Here is an 18,133-nt window from a genome sequence, read left to right on the forward strand (position 1 = left end):
ATATTCCAAAGAAGAATATATAATAAAGCTTTCCAAGTTCCAACGATCTAAATATCTTTTTTGATAACCAGTAGTAACACCTTTTCATATGTACACGAAAACCGGCATGTAGTGAACAAAACCAGTGTGATCAGTTTGGACACAGTGCAATCTCGTGAGTAAAAGACAGATGTTTTTTTTGTTGTTGTTAGGAAGGACTTGAGTGGGACCATTAACAAAAATTTATAGACACACACAAAAGTGTGTATGAAATGAGTATGAACACAAGTCCTACTCATTTCACGGGTCGAGAGAAGAAAAAAACACAACAAAACTTATAACTACTCCATGTGATTGTGAATTTGTGATCTATATATCTACTATATTCATACATACATATTCTTACAATTATATAATATATTTATATATCATCATGCAGTTTAATTAGTAAATCATATATATTAAAGATAAACATCTCTCTGAACCCGTTAAACTCGGATTAAAGCAAGAACCAAATTTAAAACATCACGAAATCGTAATCATATCAACATAACAGAGATGACCAAGCATAAACCCCTAGTACCTTTTAGAAGCTTGCCCTTAACTTTCAGTTTCCTCCCACACAAACTATTACTTATAACTTAGAACCCATAATGTATTAAATTATCAAAAGAAACACTTAAAATCAAAGTTAAAACTCCTCATGGTCTTATGATCATGGAGCTCCATTGTTGGCATAAGTGTTAACAAGGGCAAGAGCATTACTCGTTAACCTCTTCACTTCCTCGAGCCTATCACAAACAGTCGTCTTAATCAATCCTCCTTCGTCCATATCTTCAAATCCATCCGTACACGTGTCCTCATCCGTCAATGCTGCACTCATCCACGTCTGCACGTTACTCATCTGAAACCTAAACGTTTCCACCGACCTGCGAGCCGCAGGGACGCTACCTCTGCCGTTCATGTCGCGTAGTTGTCGGAGAGATCCTCTCATCTCGTCCACTGCATCTTCAACGTTGGAAACGCAGTCACGGATTACGGCGGAAGCAGTTTGGTGGCCATCGCCGGAGTATCTAGCCGCAGAGGTTACGGCGGCGGAGCGTGAGAGTTTGGAGAGATAAGCCGCCGTGGATTTGGCTTGCGATAGTGAAACGCCGATTGCGAGCTTGGCTAGCCTCGCCGGACTGTCTTGAACGGCGGAGGCGTAGCCGGCGAGTGACGTGAAGCAGACGTCTGGATATAGAGTAGCGTTGCAGCTTGTTCGGATGAAATCTAGATCGTTGGTTGTTGTAGTGTTTGGTCGTGGAGGCAAACGGACGGCTGAGATTGATCCGCATATGAAGAGAAAGGTGGTGAAGAATAGAAACGTCGTCGGATGACTTTGGCCTACCATTTTCACTATTTTCCGAAATTGCTTCTTCTCCTGTAAGATTTTAGAGGAGTGATTGGCGGTTTATGTAGGCCTTAGGGATGGGTTTTCATGTTACAATTTTATCCATCCTTAGTATGTGGATTTACTAGATTGCCACTAATCATTTTGTCTGAAATGTGTGAAATCACGGATTATGTTTTCAGTTAAAAGGGTAAGACCTATATAGTTTCACATTACGATGAGCCTGAGCCATGTCGTTATGGAACTACATACTTTTTGATAGGAGGAAAGTACATACTTGGTCCTATCCTTTCGATAATTCCAAATAAATACATTAGTTCAAGTGTATTTCTACCTCTGTATATATGTATCTAAAAGATGGAGAAAAAGCAACATTAAGACAAATAAACTAGCTAATTTTTCAGTACTCGTATCGAACAATATTGTGTACAAATTGATTTCAACCAATTAAAAATCAAAATTGATATTGCATCACATATGGTCGATAGTATATATTAATTATACAAAACAGATAACTTTTTATTATAGTTATTTTGGGGAATAGTTGGAAAAGATAAATACTTTTTGCGACGAATTATACATGTTCTAATTAAGTTCGAAGTCTTACAAGGTGTTTAAGCTAGTTGGTGGGTATAGAAACTTTTATTTAGGTGACAAAAAACCTCAATATTCGAATGGGAGCCACAAAAGTTGGGAGATTCCATGGAGATTCGCCTACCTTCTTTATTTTGCGATTGTGGGATGGTGTTTTCATTTGTCGTACCAAAGTAATTAATGCGTGAGAGTAATGTTCGGTCACGCAATACTTAAACACCATTCATAATCATCTCCAATAATTTTAACGATACAAATTAGTGCGTACATATATGATGTGAAGGTTCAACAGACGTGAGAGGTTACATAATACATATCCAAAATAATTGATGATAAATCAAATTATATATCTATATGGTTCTTTTGACATGTATTTTCATTTTTTAAGATATAGATTCATTACATTAGACGTTAAAAAAATCGTTTTCCCCCATTTGTTTGAATTAATTCTTGCGCTCTATCTAATACCAAATGAATGTTTACTTGATTATATCGCACAACCTATTGATAACAAGCAAAACATTTCTAACGTATATGAAAACTTATAATCTACAAATTGTAAACCTTTTGTTCTACTATAGGATCTGAAATCGCATTATGGCCATGTTGTTAGGAAATTATCAATTTGGAAATAATTTATTATGGTATTAGACCAACCATGCTTTTTGTGGAGACGTAGAATGGTACTTCTCTGGAAAGCAAATACTTAGGGTTATGATGACTCATTGTTATTGGCGTAAGACATAGTGTAAATATACACGCATACTCGTTATATATAAATTAATTTCCCCTTTTTATCTACGGTTAAATATAGTTGATGTATATAAATATTTTTAGTTTGGTCTTTTGAAGAGTGTTGGCAGCCCCGGTCCAAAGTTTTTTTTTGCAAAATTTATATATAAAAATGTTTAATCATTTTAAAAAAATTATCATTAATCAGAAATTATATTTTAAAAGGCATAATTGTTTTTTATAAAAAAAATAAAAATTGTAAAAGCCCAATTTTTTTAAAATAACTATTTTTATAATAATAAGCCAATTTTTTTCTTCCTAAAGCTCCTAAATATATTTGAGTGGGGGTTGAGTGTTGGCTACTAATGCGATGGAGATGGAGGTAACGACTTCTATTGTCTTGTTTTAAAAGACGGCCATTAACATTATCTATGACTATGAGGAGGGTCCATTTTGGTTTAGTCAACTTTTTTTTTTTTTTTTTTTTGTTGTCAACAGTTTAAATAAAATAGATGCTCAAAAGAGCCATTCCTGGGGAATGTTGTTTACATAAGTGATATGATGCAGTTCAGTACGAATTTTTCGTGCCAAATTATCCGCTTTTACATTTGCGCTACGCGGAATTAAAGATAAAGAAAAATTTGAGAATTTTTCCTTATCACTCTTCAAGTCTTCCAAATACACTGAGAAGGCCGGCCATTCGGTTGGAGAAGATACTATCTTCACTGATAAAGATTAAAAATAAAAAGTTAGTTTGGTTTAGTCAACTTTTCAAGAAACAAAATAAAATCAAATACATAATCATGATTTTAGTTGATTACGGACTTTAACTTTGTAGAAATTCGTGGCGAGATTGGCTCAAAATCTACACTTGATTAGTTAAATTTACATGGGAACATTTATTCTATGATGATATAATTTAAATAAAAATAGATAGGACATAAAGATAGAGGCCACATGGGAACATTTATTCTATGATGATATATTTTGCTCCTAAAGCTCTCTTTAATTACCCACCTACCTGTTTTTTTTAACTAACAACCTCGACCAAATTATTTTTGACAAAAACAAACGATGTTTTATTGATTAATAAAAAAATAATTTACTGGTTCGAGATTTTGAAAAAGAATATTGGATTATTAATGTTCATTTTACTTACAAGTGAATTTGTGAGGTCAAGTGAAAAAAGTAAAAAAAAAAAAACAATATTTACCACTTACCAGCTATCATTCATATCCATTTCCAACGTTCAAACGCCGTGAATTATGGCAGCATAGATGATACAATCATGCACGAGTTGTTTAAAAGCTGTGGTTAGGTTTTGAAACAAAAGTTCTCATGCAATTATTACATTTTCATTTTGATTTCAGACTCTTTTTCAGAGGCAGGTGTTTTTTTTTTCTCCCTTTCTATGGATATGTTTTTATTGTCTACAATATGATAATATAAGAAAATTAATTTAAAACTCATTTGATGAAATCTAAAAATATTCTAAATGAGTTGAATCAACCCATGAAATCATTTAATTAGAAACTCATAGGTTAATGAGTTGAGTTGGGTTGAGTTAACAATTTTAAGGTCTCAACCCCACTAAAATACATTTACTACTTGATTAAAATCATACTCCCTCCGTTTCGTTTTAGTTGTCGTTTAAGGTTTTTGCACACAAATTAAGAAAAGCACTAAATTTTCTGTTTTACCCTTTATTAATATATTTTATAAAAAAATTTCATTGGTCAAAACATTAAAACAGTAGGGATAAAACTGGAATTTTCACCGAACATTTGCTTTGAAAACCTAAAACGACAACTATTATGAAACAAAATTTAAATCCTAAAACGACAACTAAATTGAAACGGAGAGAGTATTGACTAAAATTTATAATTTCAATGGTTATCCTACTAATTTTACAAAAAAATATAACTCCTTAAATGTATTTCTTATCTTAATATAACTTACACCACTCATCATCCTATAAAAAAAACTTTCTTTCATTCTGCTCCACCAATATCATATATTTTTAATATATGCATAATGATCTAACATGTATAATTGTCACTATATTTCTATTGTTTATAGAGTACTAGATAAAGACCCGTCCGATGGACGAGTTTATTTTTTTTAAAATTAAAATCAAATTTAACAAAAAATTAATTAACAATGTTGTAAGTAGAAATTTTTTTTCAAAAGTAAAAACAATATTTACTTTTTCACTGTTGCCTTATTTTGTTAACCACTAAAATTATTAATTCAAAATTATTTCGAATGAAAGATAAATCACATAACAATAATTCATGGTATACTTATATGGAGAACAAAAATTAAAAATATTCATCATAAAGTTGGTGAATAAAACTAAAGTAGTGTTTAATTAGTCACGTTAAAAATATAAAGATGATAAATCGACTAAATTCTTTAGCCTTCCAAGCTAACGTTGCGGGTTCGATTCCTATATATTCGATTGCAATAACTTTATGATTAATCAATAAAAATTAATAAATTCAGAAAATTATAGCACGATGATATATGAATCTTATATAATTCAAATATGAACATAAAAATTGAAATAAACAATTTTGAAATAGTATAATTAAAGTCAAAATATCATAAACAAAAAAGAAGCATATATGTTTCTCACATATTCAAGAATTTCAAATAAAACAATATAAAACTTTACTTAAAATCATCACATATTTCTAATTAGAAAATAATATTGATATAAATAATGTAAATTTGTAATATAAATCATGACACATATCGTTATCTAAAATCATTAGAACTATGATATATTATAAATCTTATATAATTTAAACTGAATGTAGAAACCAAAATAAATAATTTAAAGATACAACAGTTAAACTAAAAAAAAAAATTATAAACATGATGATATATGAATCTTTGATAATTTAAATATGAAAAGAAAAATTGAAATAAATAATCTAACTATACTACAATCATAATTGAGGACAAACAAAAAAAAACAGTTGAGTAAAAAAATATTACAAAAACGAAAAAAAAAATTTGATCTCACATATTTCTAATTGAAAAATAAACTCAAATAAATAATATGAGGATTAGTTTAATTAAATCATCACATATTTCTAATTGGAAAAGAAATTGTGATAAATAATATCAAATTTTAAATTAATATAATAACATATGTTTCCTTTTTAATAAATTTGCATGATTTTTTTCTTGTTTAATTGAAATATAAAAAAACATATAATTTCTTTATTATTATTTGACATTTTTTATAGAAATATTAATTATTTACAATTATTCTTATAATTATCTTTTACATTTTTAAAATTATTTAAATTTGTAATTACTTTCAATTATCTTCTTTTTTATTTTAAAAAGGAAATTTTTGTTTTACACGTGTCAAAATCTAAGATCGATAGATTTGTCATGTCACGATCATATGAGTCATTAACTTTGTAAACCATACTTTATATAATAAGATAATTGTTTAAAACGGTTCGATAATCCTGATCATTAGTGAAACTCTTATCAAGATTAAATCACTAAAATAAAGTTTATCAATATAACATGAATTGCGTGGAATAATGAAAAGATGGAATATAGCTTAAAATTGTTCTCCAAATAGTTTACATATATATATATATATATATATATATATAGTTTTTCACTTAAATATTACTTAGATTTTAATTATTGAAAAGAAAACGTGGTTTACATGAACAAACAAACAAAATTTTTTAAAACCATATTAATAAATATGTATATGAAAATATATAATCTATTGTTATTTGTAATTATATTTTTGACATTTTCCAAAGTACATAATATATATTTAGCAAAACAATAAAAAAATATGTCATTTTGCTTATTTATAGAAAAAGATTAGTTAAACCCTTAATAATTTATATTGGTATCCTAATGATCACAGTTAAAGTATCCTTACACCTTTTTTTTTTGCATGCTTTATTAGCAGACCCAAAATCGCAGTCAAAATCATTGTTTCCAGAATGATTTGACATATATTGGGAAATCCGAGAAGTATGTCCATGGTAAATTTTCTCCAAAAAAAAGAAATTGATATGTAAAACAAATCTGATTTTCAGGATATTTAGAACTTGCATGTTTGATTTTTAAGATATTTAGAACTTACATCTCCTATTTAACCATACCCTCGTTTGAAAATCATAATATCACACGCAATGGAATGCCGCTATAATGCTTCAACAACTTCTTCAAATTTATCCAGTGTGATCGCTTCTATGATGTATCCTAGTAAGTTTGAAGATCTTTTTCACATGTTTGACAAAAAGGACGTGCATCTTTTCTTTCAATTCCCTTCTTGCTGATGAACTCCAATGCATCCTTCACAAGTAGAGGATAGCAAAAGTGGGTTTTTCTAGATAGACAACGTAATTCCGGTCTAGTGAAATCCACCAAGTATCGAGCTAAATACTCAACGTAAGTTGTGTCGTGCATCGAGATGTGTCTCACAGTGGTAACAAACTATGTAGATACAATTGCCCAACAACAATTTAAAGAAAAAAAATGTTAATGTATACTTTTATTTTATTTATATATAAGATGTAAGATTAATTGACCATGTATTGACATACTGTGGTCGCCTTGGTTTTTGACCGTAAATCGTCATTTATTAATGACATATGTACGTGATCCTAAGAACCGAAAAATAAACAGTAGTAAGAAAATGTTAAAAAATCTATAAAGAATATTTTATTTGATTAAATGTTACCTTGTGCAAACTGGATGTTATATTTGCAACCAATGATAGTTATGTCCGATTTAGGGACCGAACCAAAAATATATTGAAGTTGGCACAACTCCACATAGTCCAGAACTTCGTCAACGATGTCGAAATCAGCTGGCACACTTAATAGTTTATCACTATCATTAGTTTCTAAATGTGTCAATTCATATAACTAGTACAAACTTTGAACAAACACAATGTTTGTAATAGAAAATTTGGCAAGAATAACATAAAATAAAAATTAGTTAAAGGAGTAATCATGTAATTCATTTTGACTGTGATATAGTGTGTATAAATTTTAATATATACAAAAGTACCTTTGATGTACATCAAAAATTGATGAGAAGCACTTCACGTGTGATAGGACTGCATATAAACAAGTGACATATTAGAGATTAGATTGTTGAGTGAAATATGACCGTTACAAAAGAAGATGACATTACCGTGACTCACCTATTTTGTTCACAAAACATGAGATCAAGTTTGAAGGTTCATGAAAAATTTTGTACTACCGATTAAAATTTCATATATTTCATTAGGATTATTAGTTCTGCAGTTTCGGAAGATAATTCCATAATTATTTTGCCTACTTACTTCTAGCATAAACTCTCCCTTGAATAGGTAAAAAAAAGGTAAAGTATTTTTTTTGGCATTTTCCAAAGTACATAACTTATGATGCTTAGCAAAATAATCAAGAATATGCCATTTTGCTTATCTATAGAAAAAGATTAGTTAAATCCTTAATTATATTATTTCTTGGTATCCTAATGATCATGGTTAAAGTACCTTTATTTTCTCAACACTATCATTAATTTCTAAACGTATCATTATTTATAACTAGTATAAACTTTGAACAAACACAATGTTTTGTACCATAAAAATTGGCAAGAATGACAAAAAAAAAAATAGTTAAAGGAGTAATCATGTAATTCATTTGACTATGATATCTGGTCCCTAGAGACATCTCCAAAGGTGAAGCTGCGAAAAATTGCCACAAAAATGTCTCATTGAATCAACACTAACGAACGAATATGATTGGTTTAATGTTACTATTATTGGTGACAGCAACAGAAACAATAAATCAAATCTCTCTCTCATTGCTATTGTTCTTCGATTACGTGGGCCTAGTTATGGGCTTCTAATGAAAAACGGCTGAAGTTAGTAATAATATTGTCATTCTTTGCTTACAGAATTTATGTATCGGCTTTTAGGCCCAACATGTTTGAGCCCAAATAGTTCTCGGCGAGTCAAACTATTCAAACATTTGGCTTCTTTGTAAGAAGTGGCATTGATTCATCTGATCATCATTCGCTTAAAGGATAAGAAAGAAAAAAAAAAAAGAGCAGAGCAAATTCTAAGAACTATGATGAGAGAGGAGGAAGAAGAATGGCGATCAGTTCACGAGGTTTTATTGATTGTTCTTCCTTATCTTCATTCCTTGTTCGAGCTTCTCTCTATGACTCGCGTTTCTCGATCGCTCAGAGACGCCATCAGAGACGAAACCGCCTTGTGGACAAACTTCGTTATTGAACCACCGTTGAGCTCTCGTCTGACCGACGATATTCTATCGGAGATCACTTCGAAATCCGCCGGGAAGCTCAAGACTCTGATTCTCCGTCAATGTCTTAGGGTTACCGACAAAGGACTCCGTCGTGTGGTGGATGCGAATCCTCTCATCACTAAGGTAATTTTCATTTGATTGATGATGAAACCCTAGGATTAGATCTATCTGGAATTGAGAATCTGAAACGTTTTCTCTCAGATAATTGTGCCTGGATGCTCTGTATTGACTCCTAAAGGAATCATGGAATGTGTTGAAAGCTTGTCCAAGAACAATCATAAACTGGAGACACTTCACATCAATGGCGTCAATGGCTTTACCAAACAACATCTCTTAGCACTTTCGACTTACCTTTCTCCCGAGGGAACAATCGACGTCGAGGTCTGTCCCAAATGCGATCAAGTAATGATGATTCCGCCTTGCTCAAGAGAATCATGTGTAAGTAAAACTCTGAAGATAAAGATCATTGAGACTCTTAATACCGCTAATATCATGTTTTTTTTCTTGGTTGAAGAACCAGAAGCAAACGAATGAACGCAAGTGCCGGGGATGCTGGCTTTGTATCCCTAGATGTGCAGAGTGCTCAGTGTGCCTTGTTGCTCCAGATACTGAGAGTCAAGAAGCAGCGTGTGGTAATGACGACGTTCTGTGTCTTGAATGTTGGCTTGTGCTTCCCAAGTGCAGGTTCTGCAATAAACCCTATTGCACTATTCACAGCACTCGTCGACATGAGATTGCAATCTCTGATGCTGCGTCTCGGCCTTCGTTTGAATGCGAAGCTTGTTACTATAGGGCAGGTACAAACCCATATGAAGTCGACTATCAAATCTAAAAGAAAAACACTTGTTGTCTGCAACTTTTTCTATTTTGTATATGAATAGCTTGGATTGTTAAATATTCAGCCATACTCATGGATAGAAAAAAGAAAGAAAGAATCAAGCTTTCAACACAGGAATTAGTTACAATCATCGATGATCTTGAAGCCGAACCTACAGGCTACCCTCAATGAACTCCTTGTTAAAAGGAGATGATCAACAAAACTGGGTAGACAACTAGACACAGAGAGAACAAACCCACCGAGCTCTTTTGTCTCAAGTGTTGCAAAGAAAGAAGTTAAAATTTAGAGAAACAAGAATTGAGAGTTGTTGTTGTTCTTTTCAGAGTTTCTACAAGAATACTAAGGCAACGATCAGTAGAAGGGAGAGTAATGTTAAGTCACCGAAAGATGCGTGAGGATGATAGTACTTTGGGATGCATCCAGATGTTGTAGAGTTCGCTGAGGGGGCTAACGCCGTGGTGTTGTTTCCAAGTGTCTGATTGCTTTTTGCACTGCAAAACGTAGAGAAGTCGATACAAAAGAGGTGAGCTTATTTCGTTTGGATATTTAAACTTGAATCTTTTGTGAGCAGAAGAATAAGTATGTTACCTTCCAGGGAACACACATGTTCCTCGACCTGCAGAGACAATCAGAAGAACATAAACCCCATTTTCAGATACAGAGCGGTAGGTATTCTCTTTGGAAAGAGGTGAATGATAATGTTTGAGAGATTCACATACTTGGATCAGTGGTAGTGACTGTAGCAACTCCTTTGAAATCACAGCTTCCTGAAGCTTTTCCCATCTTCTGGTAATAAGCATTAAACGCATAAGTAGAATGTGCAACCACGTCGTCGGGTTCATAACATGACTCTCCCTGCATCAGTGCCGAGCAATCGACTTTCCCTGGACCGCAAGCCCAGTCAAGAGCTGCCTGAAGCATCTTTTTATCAACCTTTTCCTTCGCTATACAAAATGTCTGGTTTGTAGTATCATTTGCCAGAATCGCCCCTGCACCAGCCAAACGCAATGTGTAAACCGGAGTCCCGTTTGTATAAAACAGCCCCCAGTTCTTCTCAGATATCGGTCCTGGCCTCGTATCCTCATTATAAAGCTCGTAGATGTATGTAGTAACTGCAGTTCCCGGGTGTTTTGGCGTTCCAGTCTTGTTGATCACGTGCTGGATCAAATTGCTATTGTAAGTGTTTGCGTTCTCTACAGTTGCGTCGTGCTCAGACGGGCCTCCTTTAGATGGCCATCCGGATTCTGTGACCACGATTGGAATGTTGGTGAAGTTAAGATAGGACATTGCAAAATATGCAGCGTCGACAATTGCATCAAAAACATTTGTGTAATGTAACAATGTGTTGGCGTCTACAGCTTCTTTGTTGGCTTGGAGAGGTTGGAAAAGCGCATAGTCAAGTGGTATAACTCCATTGGACTGAACATAGTCGAAATACGGGTAAACGTTGAGCAGCAATGGCGATCCTGTGGACTGTAGGAATTTGAGGAGAGGGACAATAACTGGATCCCAAGTCTTGTTGAAGAAAGCTTGTGAAGGAGGGAAAGAATCAAGAATGATGGTTGAAGAGTGAGGGGTCGATACTTTGATCTGACGGTCAAGATTGGCGGTGATGAGAGCAGCTTGGATGTATTTGAGGGCTGAGACGAGGACAGACGCTGCGTTTGGTAGGCTGGTTAGGACTTCTGATCCGACCGCGATTGTGGTAATGTTGGTCGCAGGGTAATAAGCAGCTACATTTCTAGTGACCCAATTGGCTGCAGTTGCATTTGATTGGCTGATACCGAGAAGCTGGTCGTTAGGGACTGAGATTATAACTTGAACGCCGGTGTGAGCAAACGCGAGAAGCATTGAGCGGTCTGCGTCATAGAGGCGGACGCGGTTGATGTTCTGTGATTTGAGGAGTGCTACTACTTGTGTTGGACTTGGCATGTTTGTCACTTCAGTACCAATATTCACACCGATCAAAGAATCTGAAATAACATATTAAAAACGAAACAATTCACATGAAAATCCGTAAACTGGTCGATCCAATTCTCCACAATAAGCATTAGTAAAACCAAATTGCTAATGCAAAAGAGTCAAAAAGAGTTTCGTCATTGGCTGGTGCGAAAAAGCGAAAATGCGAAAATGCCCTTACACTGAAGTGTATGGATGCAACCAGCTCCAAGGACAGTTTGGTCCAGTTAGATTGCAGAGTACTACTGAGAAGCATATGAGCTGGGATGCAATATCTTGAGATTCTCATTCCCCATTAAAAAGAATGGGAACATTGGAATATTAATTTAAAAAACTAAGATTTTTCAATTAAAGTCTTCATCTTTCTTGGGGAAAAGTAAAACCCTTAATGACATGAGAACACCCAGAAAAAATCATCTAAAATGAATAAAACTTCCCTGAAATTATCAGATTGTTTTTGCATTAATAGAAAACAAAGAGAACTCATCTATGGTTGTGGAGGTTTTTTTTGGTTTTATGGTTATGGAGTTGTTAACAAAAGATTTGCAAAAATGAAGGAAGCACATAAACAACACATTTTCTAATTAGTGAGCACAAGAAAGAGATCCTTCAGTGAAAAAACACACAAAGAAACAGAGAAAACTTAAACCACTAAAGTAGAAGAAGATTCCACGAGTGAGAGTGAGAGAAGAAACATAGAAAAATCAACAGATTTATTAAGCAAGAAATGGGTTTCTTTAAGTTGATTTAAAGATTCAAGAGAAGAAATTTCAGAAATTATTACCTTGGGAGAGAGCAGAGCTTGCAAAGAGGAAAAGGAAAAGAAGAAGAAGGGCAGCCATTGATGGAGCTTCAAATCTTGGGGAGATGCTTTGATTTGCTTCTGAAGCATAAAGACAAGACAGGTCTCGAGGTTCTCTGAAGTAAACCACGAGAACAAAATCCTACCAAGACAAAAATAATATTTATAAAGAAATAGGTATAGAGAAAAAAAGAAAGTGAGAAATTAAGAACCAGTTCGCTTCAAAAGATTTTAATATATAACTTGAAGCCTAAAGGCTAAAGTTGGGTTTCTGAGTTTTTTTTTTCTGCTGAAAAAGATGTATCTTACCACTAAAAATATTAATAATTTATTTTTCGGTGGAAAAAATTGCTTTTATTTTCGTTTAAAACTAACCTTACTCACCTTTAAATAAATATGTTCTAGGATTCTTTTTTTGTTTCTTCAAATTTATGGTAAATAGATTTTTTGTTTGGTGTATTTTGTAGCCAATGTTTTAATTGTCCTGTGCAGTGGCAGTGAATCACAGTTGATTCAGTTCAACGGTCATCTATGCATTTTAAAAAATATCCTTGTTTCTTTTAATTTATGAGTCTGAACTATTTATATATCACACGAGTAATCATTTATTTCTGTTTTTTCTTTCTTTTTTTGTGCAACATCTATTTTCATTTGTTAACTATTTTGCTGTTTTTTTTCCTTTAAAGAATTTATATGAGAGATTCTTTAATCATTTACAGGCTAGAATTTTTTGGTCAGTCTTTTTGTTGCTTATCTTTTCTCTTTTTATTTTTTCTTGTTATTTTCTTCTTGCCATTTCGGGTCTAAATAAGGTTCGTATCTCTAAAATATTTACTTCAATACATCGTCAATGTTGATAGATAATAAAACAAGTAAAATACAACAATTAAAATAGGATATTGTTTTAGTCTTTCAAAGCTAAATGTTATGTCGAAAAGAAAATGAAGAACATTATATAAATTGTTTTTTTTTTTGGTCAGCAAAATCAATTATCTTTAATTTGTTTATTACTATGTGGGAAAACAATGATGTAAATAATTAAACAGCATTTGGGCTCATAAATGGATTGAAAGATATGTCTGCGTAGGCCCAACATTACTGATATAAACAAGTTCCATTTTCCGGGTCGGGTCATAAGATCCGAATTTGCAAAGGCACTCAAATTTCACTCTCTTTGTTCAATCTAAAACCCTAAGTCTTATTTCGATTAGCTTTCGCGATTAACCTGAGTTTGACATCGTTGAAAATTTGAAGACACTTAAATCTGCCAGAATGGGCAAACCAAGCAAAGGGTTTGGCTTCTCTTCTCTTGTTCGAACAATTATTCATCCGAAGCTCAGATTTTTTTTGTTTGTTTTGGAATGGTTTTGTGTTTGAGATTTGCTTTACCGATGCTAAGTCTGACATAATTTTCACTTTCAGATCGGAAGTGACGACGAAATCTGATAAGAAATTCGAGAAGAAGCTTCAATTTTACACAAGTAAGCTCGGATTGTCTCGAATTCGAAGTTTTTTCTCCTAAACAAAGAAATTGCAATGTGTCTGAAACTTTGTTTGTGAATGCAGAGGTCAAAGATACAGTTACTTCTTTGTCTGTCCAAAAGGAGATTGGCAAGGTAAACACTTCCTCTAGGATTATGTTTCCCATTAGTGAAAGTATCAATCTTTGTTAGAAATTATTAAGAATGTTGCAATACTGCAATTTGAGTCCATTGTTTAGTTCAGGCATTGTAGGAGTTTTTAAATGAGCTTACTTCTATTATGGAGTTGGTTGCTATTGTGAAAGCTTTGAACTTTTTATATATATGTATGATTTGCTAATGAGGGTAACTCTAATTACGGTTTGTTCAGAAGAAGAAAATTCGCAGCCGTCAAAAGAAGTTAAAGGCGTATGATCTCACCAACCTCTCGGAGTTTCTTCCTGAGTTTAATGCTTTGCAGAAGTCAGCTCTTCCTGCACCCGAGTTGAAGATGAACTGTAAAAGGAGACAAAAGCTCGTGTAAGTCTCCATTTCCTTTGTTGTTTAACATTCTTTGTTGTAATTTTCGTCTGAAAGGACTGTGTTGTGTGTTGTTTAGATTAACGGAAGGGGAAAGATTGAACAAGGTTCTAGACCATCCAGCTTTTCAAGCTGATCCAATTGGTTCGATATTTCAGCATTTGCAAAGTCAACAGCCACCGGAGGAAGAGAAGCCGAAGAAGAAGACTAACACAAATGGAAGCAAGAAAAGGAATAAGAAAAAAGGAATGGCTGAATCCATGGATTTCTGATCTTGTCCTATAGAGATAAATTTACTTATGTTTTGTTTTGTTGTTTTGTTATAGTAGTAACAAAAAACATGATTTTGGAAATGAAGAATCTTTAAATTTGATCCTTGTTATTGTGCAAATGACACAAATTTTTCATAAACCTATAAAATGTGCTCGAATCACCGACACAAATCATCTCATTAATCACACCATACACGAGAGAAACCTAAATTTGTAAAATTATTTTATGGTTTCAAGCTAAATCTTCTGTGGAACATAAATGATCACGAGAGTGGTTCACTGATCTCCAAGAGTTCATTGCGGAGTCCTGTAAAGACGAGAGAGTCTGTTTCTATCGGTCTGAACTTGATGAGCGCTGAAGGAACAAGCTCTTCGTCCTCTAAGGTTATCGGTTTCTGTCCCGGGGCTGGAGTATGTGGAATCACACGCCGTTTAACCAGTACAGGATCAAGAAGCTCAAACTGCAAACTTGGTTCTTTCAAAGCAGAGCTCACAAACTGAGAAGACAACAAAAAATCACAGAAATATCAAAAACTTTTGCCTTGATCAAGTAAAATCTAAAATGGTGTGTGCCATTTAAAGAGATTACAGATTTTAACCTCGTAGAGAGCAATGGTAGGTTCCCATGGAGCAAACACACCTTGAAGCACAACTCCGTCTGGAAACTGCACTCTTATCATACTTCTTTTGTATCTCTTTCTAGCTGCTTTTGCTTGTTTCTCCTTATAAGATCGAGGAATCAAAAGCTGTGATTCCGCAATCTTTTTCCTCCGTAAATCCGCTTCTCTCTTTATTTCATCCGCCGAGAGACTATAGAACGAATCAGGTACCTCTATTCTCGATGCTATGTTTTCAGAAACCGAGAAAAAGACATGAATCTGAACCAAGAAACAAAATAAAACCATTCTAAGAACAAGTCTCACCAAAAATGTGATCAAGAAAAGAACTATACCTCTCTATCTATCTTCTTTGGAGCCACAGGTTCCATAACCTGAACAGAAGATCCTGAATTCTCTGTCTTTCTCTTTTCTAGAAACCCGACAACTTTACTGATCAAATTCGATTGTTCTTCACCAGGAACATCCATAACAGCCCAAATCTCATCATTTTCCTCTTTCAATTCAAATCCAACTAACTCAAGAAGCTCAACACCTCCCGCAACATCACCAATGGCTTCTTTAATCTTAGCATTGCTCATTCTAACTTTTCTAAACTTAGCATTCTCAGGTTCTTTAACTATGTTCTTAAACAACCTAAGCAAAACATCAATGGAGCTCTCACTTGGCTTCCCAGAGAGATACACAACCACAAGTTTCTCGATTTCGGATTTATCATTATCCTTAGTATCATCCTTCTCAAATGAAGACTCGTCTCCATTAGTGTTCCCAAGACAGCTCTCGACATGAACAGAGACTTCTTCCTCTGACGTGAATGGATTTTTACAGATCGGACACTCAAACATATTCAGAGAATATCCGTTCTGAGATCTGTTCGAAGACGTTATCAAAGCACCGTACGGGTCAAACCCATCTTGTGGAGCACGAACCGGGTCAGGATCCGGGTTTCTCGTTGACCCACTAATCTTCTGATCGGAGGAGGATATGGGTTTCTCAGGCAACGGCGTCGAAGTCGGATTCGAATTGGGTCTGGGTCTAGGATTCGGATTGGGAGCTTGGGAAGAGTTAAACCGGTTATGAATCGGGTTAACGGGTCCAGGTGCAGAGGAAGAAGAAGATCCGAGAACCCTACCTTGGCCTTTGAATTTGCCGGAAGAAGAAGAGAGATTGACTTTCTTCATGAATCCCTTTAGCTTATCTTTAACGTCATCCATCTTCTTCTTCTCCCGTGTAATCTCAAGCTAAACAAAAAGCTACAAACTTTTTAAATTATAAATCTGTGTCTGAAAAATCAGAGGATGATCTTGTTTGTTCTTTGGTCGTCGAAGACTTTGTGTTTGTTCTGTTTTGCTTTGCTTCTCTTCGTAATTAAGCCGAATAAAAATTTGACCTTGCTGCGTCATAATTCTAATTAATGGGCCTTTTTGGGCCAAATCATTGTATTGATTATTAATCCAATGCACTTAGATATACCAACAAGTATGTTTCTTTGGGTCATCTCATATTGGCCCAAGTTAGTTGATAAAAAATTTAAAAAAAAAATTTTGGACGAAGTAAAGTTGATAAACAACAAAACCTTTGCACTACATATCTAATTTGATTTTATTTTTTGGATTTTTATATTTAAGAATAGTATTATCTAATAAAACCACACACAAAAAAAAAAGAAGGTTTTTCTGTTTGCAATAGAGAAAAACATAAGATACAAATGAAATTGTATCTAAAGCTTATCACTCTTTTTGGTTGATGATGATGGGAATGAACTCGTCCAACTTTTGGAAAATTTAGTTTTGTTCCTTACCTATCTGTTTAATATAAAACATCAACAAAAATCATAAAAATAATCTTTATTAAAATCGAGACTATACAGATGATAAAAAATTTACGCTAGGAAAGTCATTGTGTTAAAAAAAATGTACATGTCAGTACTTCAACCAAATATGCATTAAATTATCACATTTTTAAGACATTGGTCTTTTGGCATATGAGACACTCGTGGATATATGCTCAAAAACAAAGACGTCTCGTTTTGGATTATATGATTTAACATAGCCTCTTAGTGAGATTGTTTTTGCATTGTTGAATTCAGTCAGTGAAGTACTGTGACACCCTCTTTGTATGAGTTCCACAAGTAAGACATAGAAGTCTTGAATCCAAAAGCACCAACAAAGACGACAAAGGGTCCGACGGTTCTTGAAAAAGCCCTAGAAGCTGTGTGGTGATCATATTCCCGGGCTGATAAAAATATTGCCTCCTCCCCCATGGCACAACGCATCACACGACACTCACACCTCTTCGTCGCAGTCACCAAATTTATTAGCTTATCCACCTTGTACGAGGAATCATCCCAATTTTCAATCGACGCTCCGGTCGAAAAGAAGTAGCCTCAATGAAATAGGCATACAACGATTGGTTGCCAATTGTCTCGAACTGTTGTTGTACACTTTTATTTGATTCAGGTAGTAAAACCAGTTTTTCTAACACTGGGATAAATGATGACCATGTCTTAGGAAGTTCTTTAATATATGCATGTCCTATAATGACAGCATCTACAATCGTATGTATAATTTTATAGTAGACAATACTTTTTTCCTTAATATGTTTTTTTTTCTCTCTCCATGTTGAGTCTAATTATATTC

General features: G+C 33.8%; 5 protein-coding genes across 6 annotated transcripts; 2 read left to right on the forward strand and 3 right to left on the reverse strand.

The window, feature by feature from the left end:
• Positions 1-455: 455 nt before the first annotated feature.
• Positions 456-1,463, reverse strand: LOC9311152 (pectinesterase inhibitor 11). Its single transcript, XM_002876719.2, has one exon. The coding sequence runs from the start codon at positions 1,370-1,372 to the stop codon at positions 695-697; it is 678 nt and encodes a 225-aa protein (XP_002876765.1). The 5' UTR covers positions 1,373-1,463; the 3' UTR covers positions 456-694.
• A 7,268-nt stretch (positions 1,464-8,731) lies between these two features.
• On the forward strand, positions 8,732-9,930 carry LOC9312835 (F-box protein SKIP28). Of its 2 annotated transcripts, none has more exons than XM_021025407.1 (3): positions 8,732-9,129; positions 9,208-9,444; positions 9,521-9,930. In XM_021025407.1, exons 1-3 carry the CDS (start codon positions 8,809-8,811, stop codon positions 9,836-9,838), a joined length of 876 nt encoding a protein of 291 aa, XP_020881066.1. In that variant the 5' UTR covers positions 8,732-8,808; the 3' UTR covers positions 9,839-9,930. The 2 variants fall into 2 exon arrangements, with proteins under 2 accessions (XP_020881066.1, XP_002875084.2); XM_002875038.2 differs by having other exon boundaries at positions 8,733-9,129; positions 9,527-9,930.
• A 17-nt stretch (positions 9,931-9,947) lies between these two features.
• On the reverse strand, positions 9,948-12,828 carry LOC9311153 (glucan endo-1,3-beta-glucosidase 3). The gene is made up of 4 exons (XM_021025406.1): positions 12,588-12,828; positions 10,564-11,817; positions 10,433-10,460; positions 9,948-10,335 (listed from the first exon to the last, which is right to left on the reverse strand). The coding sequence occupies exons 1-4, from the start codon at positions 12,643-12,645 to the stop codon at positions 10,173-10,175; spliced, it is 1,503 nt and encodes a 500-aa protein (XP_020881065.1). The 5' UTR covers positions 12,646-12,828; the 3' UTR covers positions 9,948-10,172.
• Positions 12,829-13,631: 803 nt separating this feature from the next.
• LOC9312836 (putative ribosome biogenesis protein slx9-like) lies at positions 13,632-14,982 on the forward strand. The gene is made up of 5 exons (XM_021025256.1): positions 13,632-13,897; positions 14,028-14,086; positions 14,172-14,221; positions 14,457-14,605; positions 14,685-14,982. The coding sequence occupies exons 1-5, from the start codon at positions 13,878-13,880 to the stop codon at positions 14,875-14,877; spliced, it is 471 nt and encodes a 156-aa protein (XP_020880915.1). The 5' UTR covers positions 13,632-13,877; the 3' UTR covers positions 14,878-14,982.
• Positions 14,950-16,853, reverse strand: LOC9311154 (plant UBX domain-containing protein 2). Its single transcript, XM_021025254.1, has 3 exons — positions 15,830-16,853; positions 15,477-15,755; positions 14,950-15,374 (listed from the first exon to the last, which is right to left on the reverse strand). Exons 1-3 carry the CDS (start codon positions 16,706-16,708, stop codon positions 15,141-15,143), a joined length of 1,392 nt encoding a protein of 463 aa, XP_020880913.1. The 5' UTR covers positions 16,709-16,853; the 3' UTR covers positions 14,950-15,140.
• Between the last annotated feature and the right edge of the window lie 1,280 nt (positions 16,854-18,133).

Source organism: Arabidopsis lyrata, assembly GCF_000004255.2.
Source record: "Arabidopsis lyrata subsp. lyrata unplaced genomic scaffold ARALYscaffold_5, whole genome shotgun sequence".
NCBI lineage: Eukaryota > Viridiplantae > Streptophyta > Magnoliopsida > Brassicales > Brassicaceae > Arabidopsis > Arabidopsis lyrata.

Excerpts from the sequence above, each read along its gene's own strand:
- LOC9311152 (XM_002876719.2), bottom strand. The coding sequence starts at position 1,372 with ATGGTAGGCCAAAGTCATCCGACGACGTTTCTATTCTTCACCACCTTT.
- LOC9312835 (XM_021025407.1), top strand. The coding sequence starts at position 8,809 with ATGATGAGAGAGGAGGAAGAAGAATGGCGATCAGTTCACGAGGTTTTA. Across the intron at positions 9,130-9,207 it reads CGAATCCTCTCATCACTAAG|ATAATTGTGCCTGGATGCTC; the intron begins GTAATTTTCATT and ends GTTTTCTCTCAG. Across the intron at positions 9,445-9,520 it reads CTTGCTCAAGAGAATCATGT|AACCAGAAGCAAACGAATGA; the intron begins GTAAGTAAAACT and ends TCTTGGTTGAAG.
- LOC9311153 (XM_021025406.1), bottom strand. The coding sequence starts at position 12,645 with ATGGCTGCCCTTCTTCTTCTTTTCCTTTTCCTCTTTGCAAGCTCTGCT. Across the intron at positions 11,818-12,587 it reads AAGCTCTGCTCTCTCCCAAG|ATTCTTTGATCGGTGTGAAT; the intron begins GTAATAATTTCT and ends ATGTTATTTCAG. Across the intron at positions 10,461-10,563 it reads AGTCACTACCACTGATCCAA|GTCGAGGAACATGTGTGTTC; the intron begins GTATGTGAATCT and ends TTGTCTCTGCAG.
- LOC9312836 (XM_021025256.1), top strand. The coding sequence starts at position 13,878 with ATGGGCAAACCAAGCAAAGG. Across the intron at positions 14,087-14,171 it reads GAAGCTTCAATTTTACACAA|AGGTCAAAGATACAGTTACT; the intron begins GTAAGCTCGGAT and ends TTGTGAATGCAG. Across the intron at positions 14,606-14,684 it reads AAAAGGAGACAAAAGCTCGT|ATTAACGGAAGGGGAAAGAT; the intron begins GTAAGTCTCCAT and ends TGTGTTGTTTAG.
- LOC9311154 (XM_021025254.1), bottom strand. The coding sequence starts at position 16,708 with ATGGATGACGTTAAAGATAAGCTAAAGGGATTCATGAAGAAAGTCAAT. Across the intron at positions 15,756-15,829 it reads CAAAGAAGATAGATAGAGAG|ATTCATGTCTTTTTCTCGGT; the intron begins GTATAGTTCTTT and ends TTCTTGGTTCAG. Across the intron at positions 15,375-15,476 it reads CTACCATTGCTCTCTACGAG|TTTGTGAGCTCTGCTTTGAA; the intron begins GTTAAAATCTGT and ends TTGTCTTCTCAG.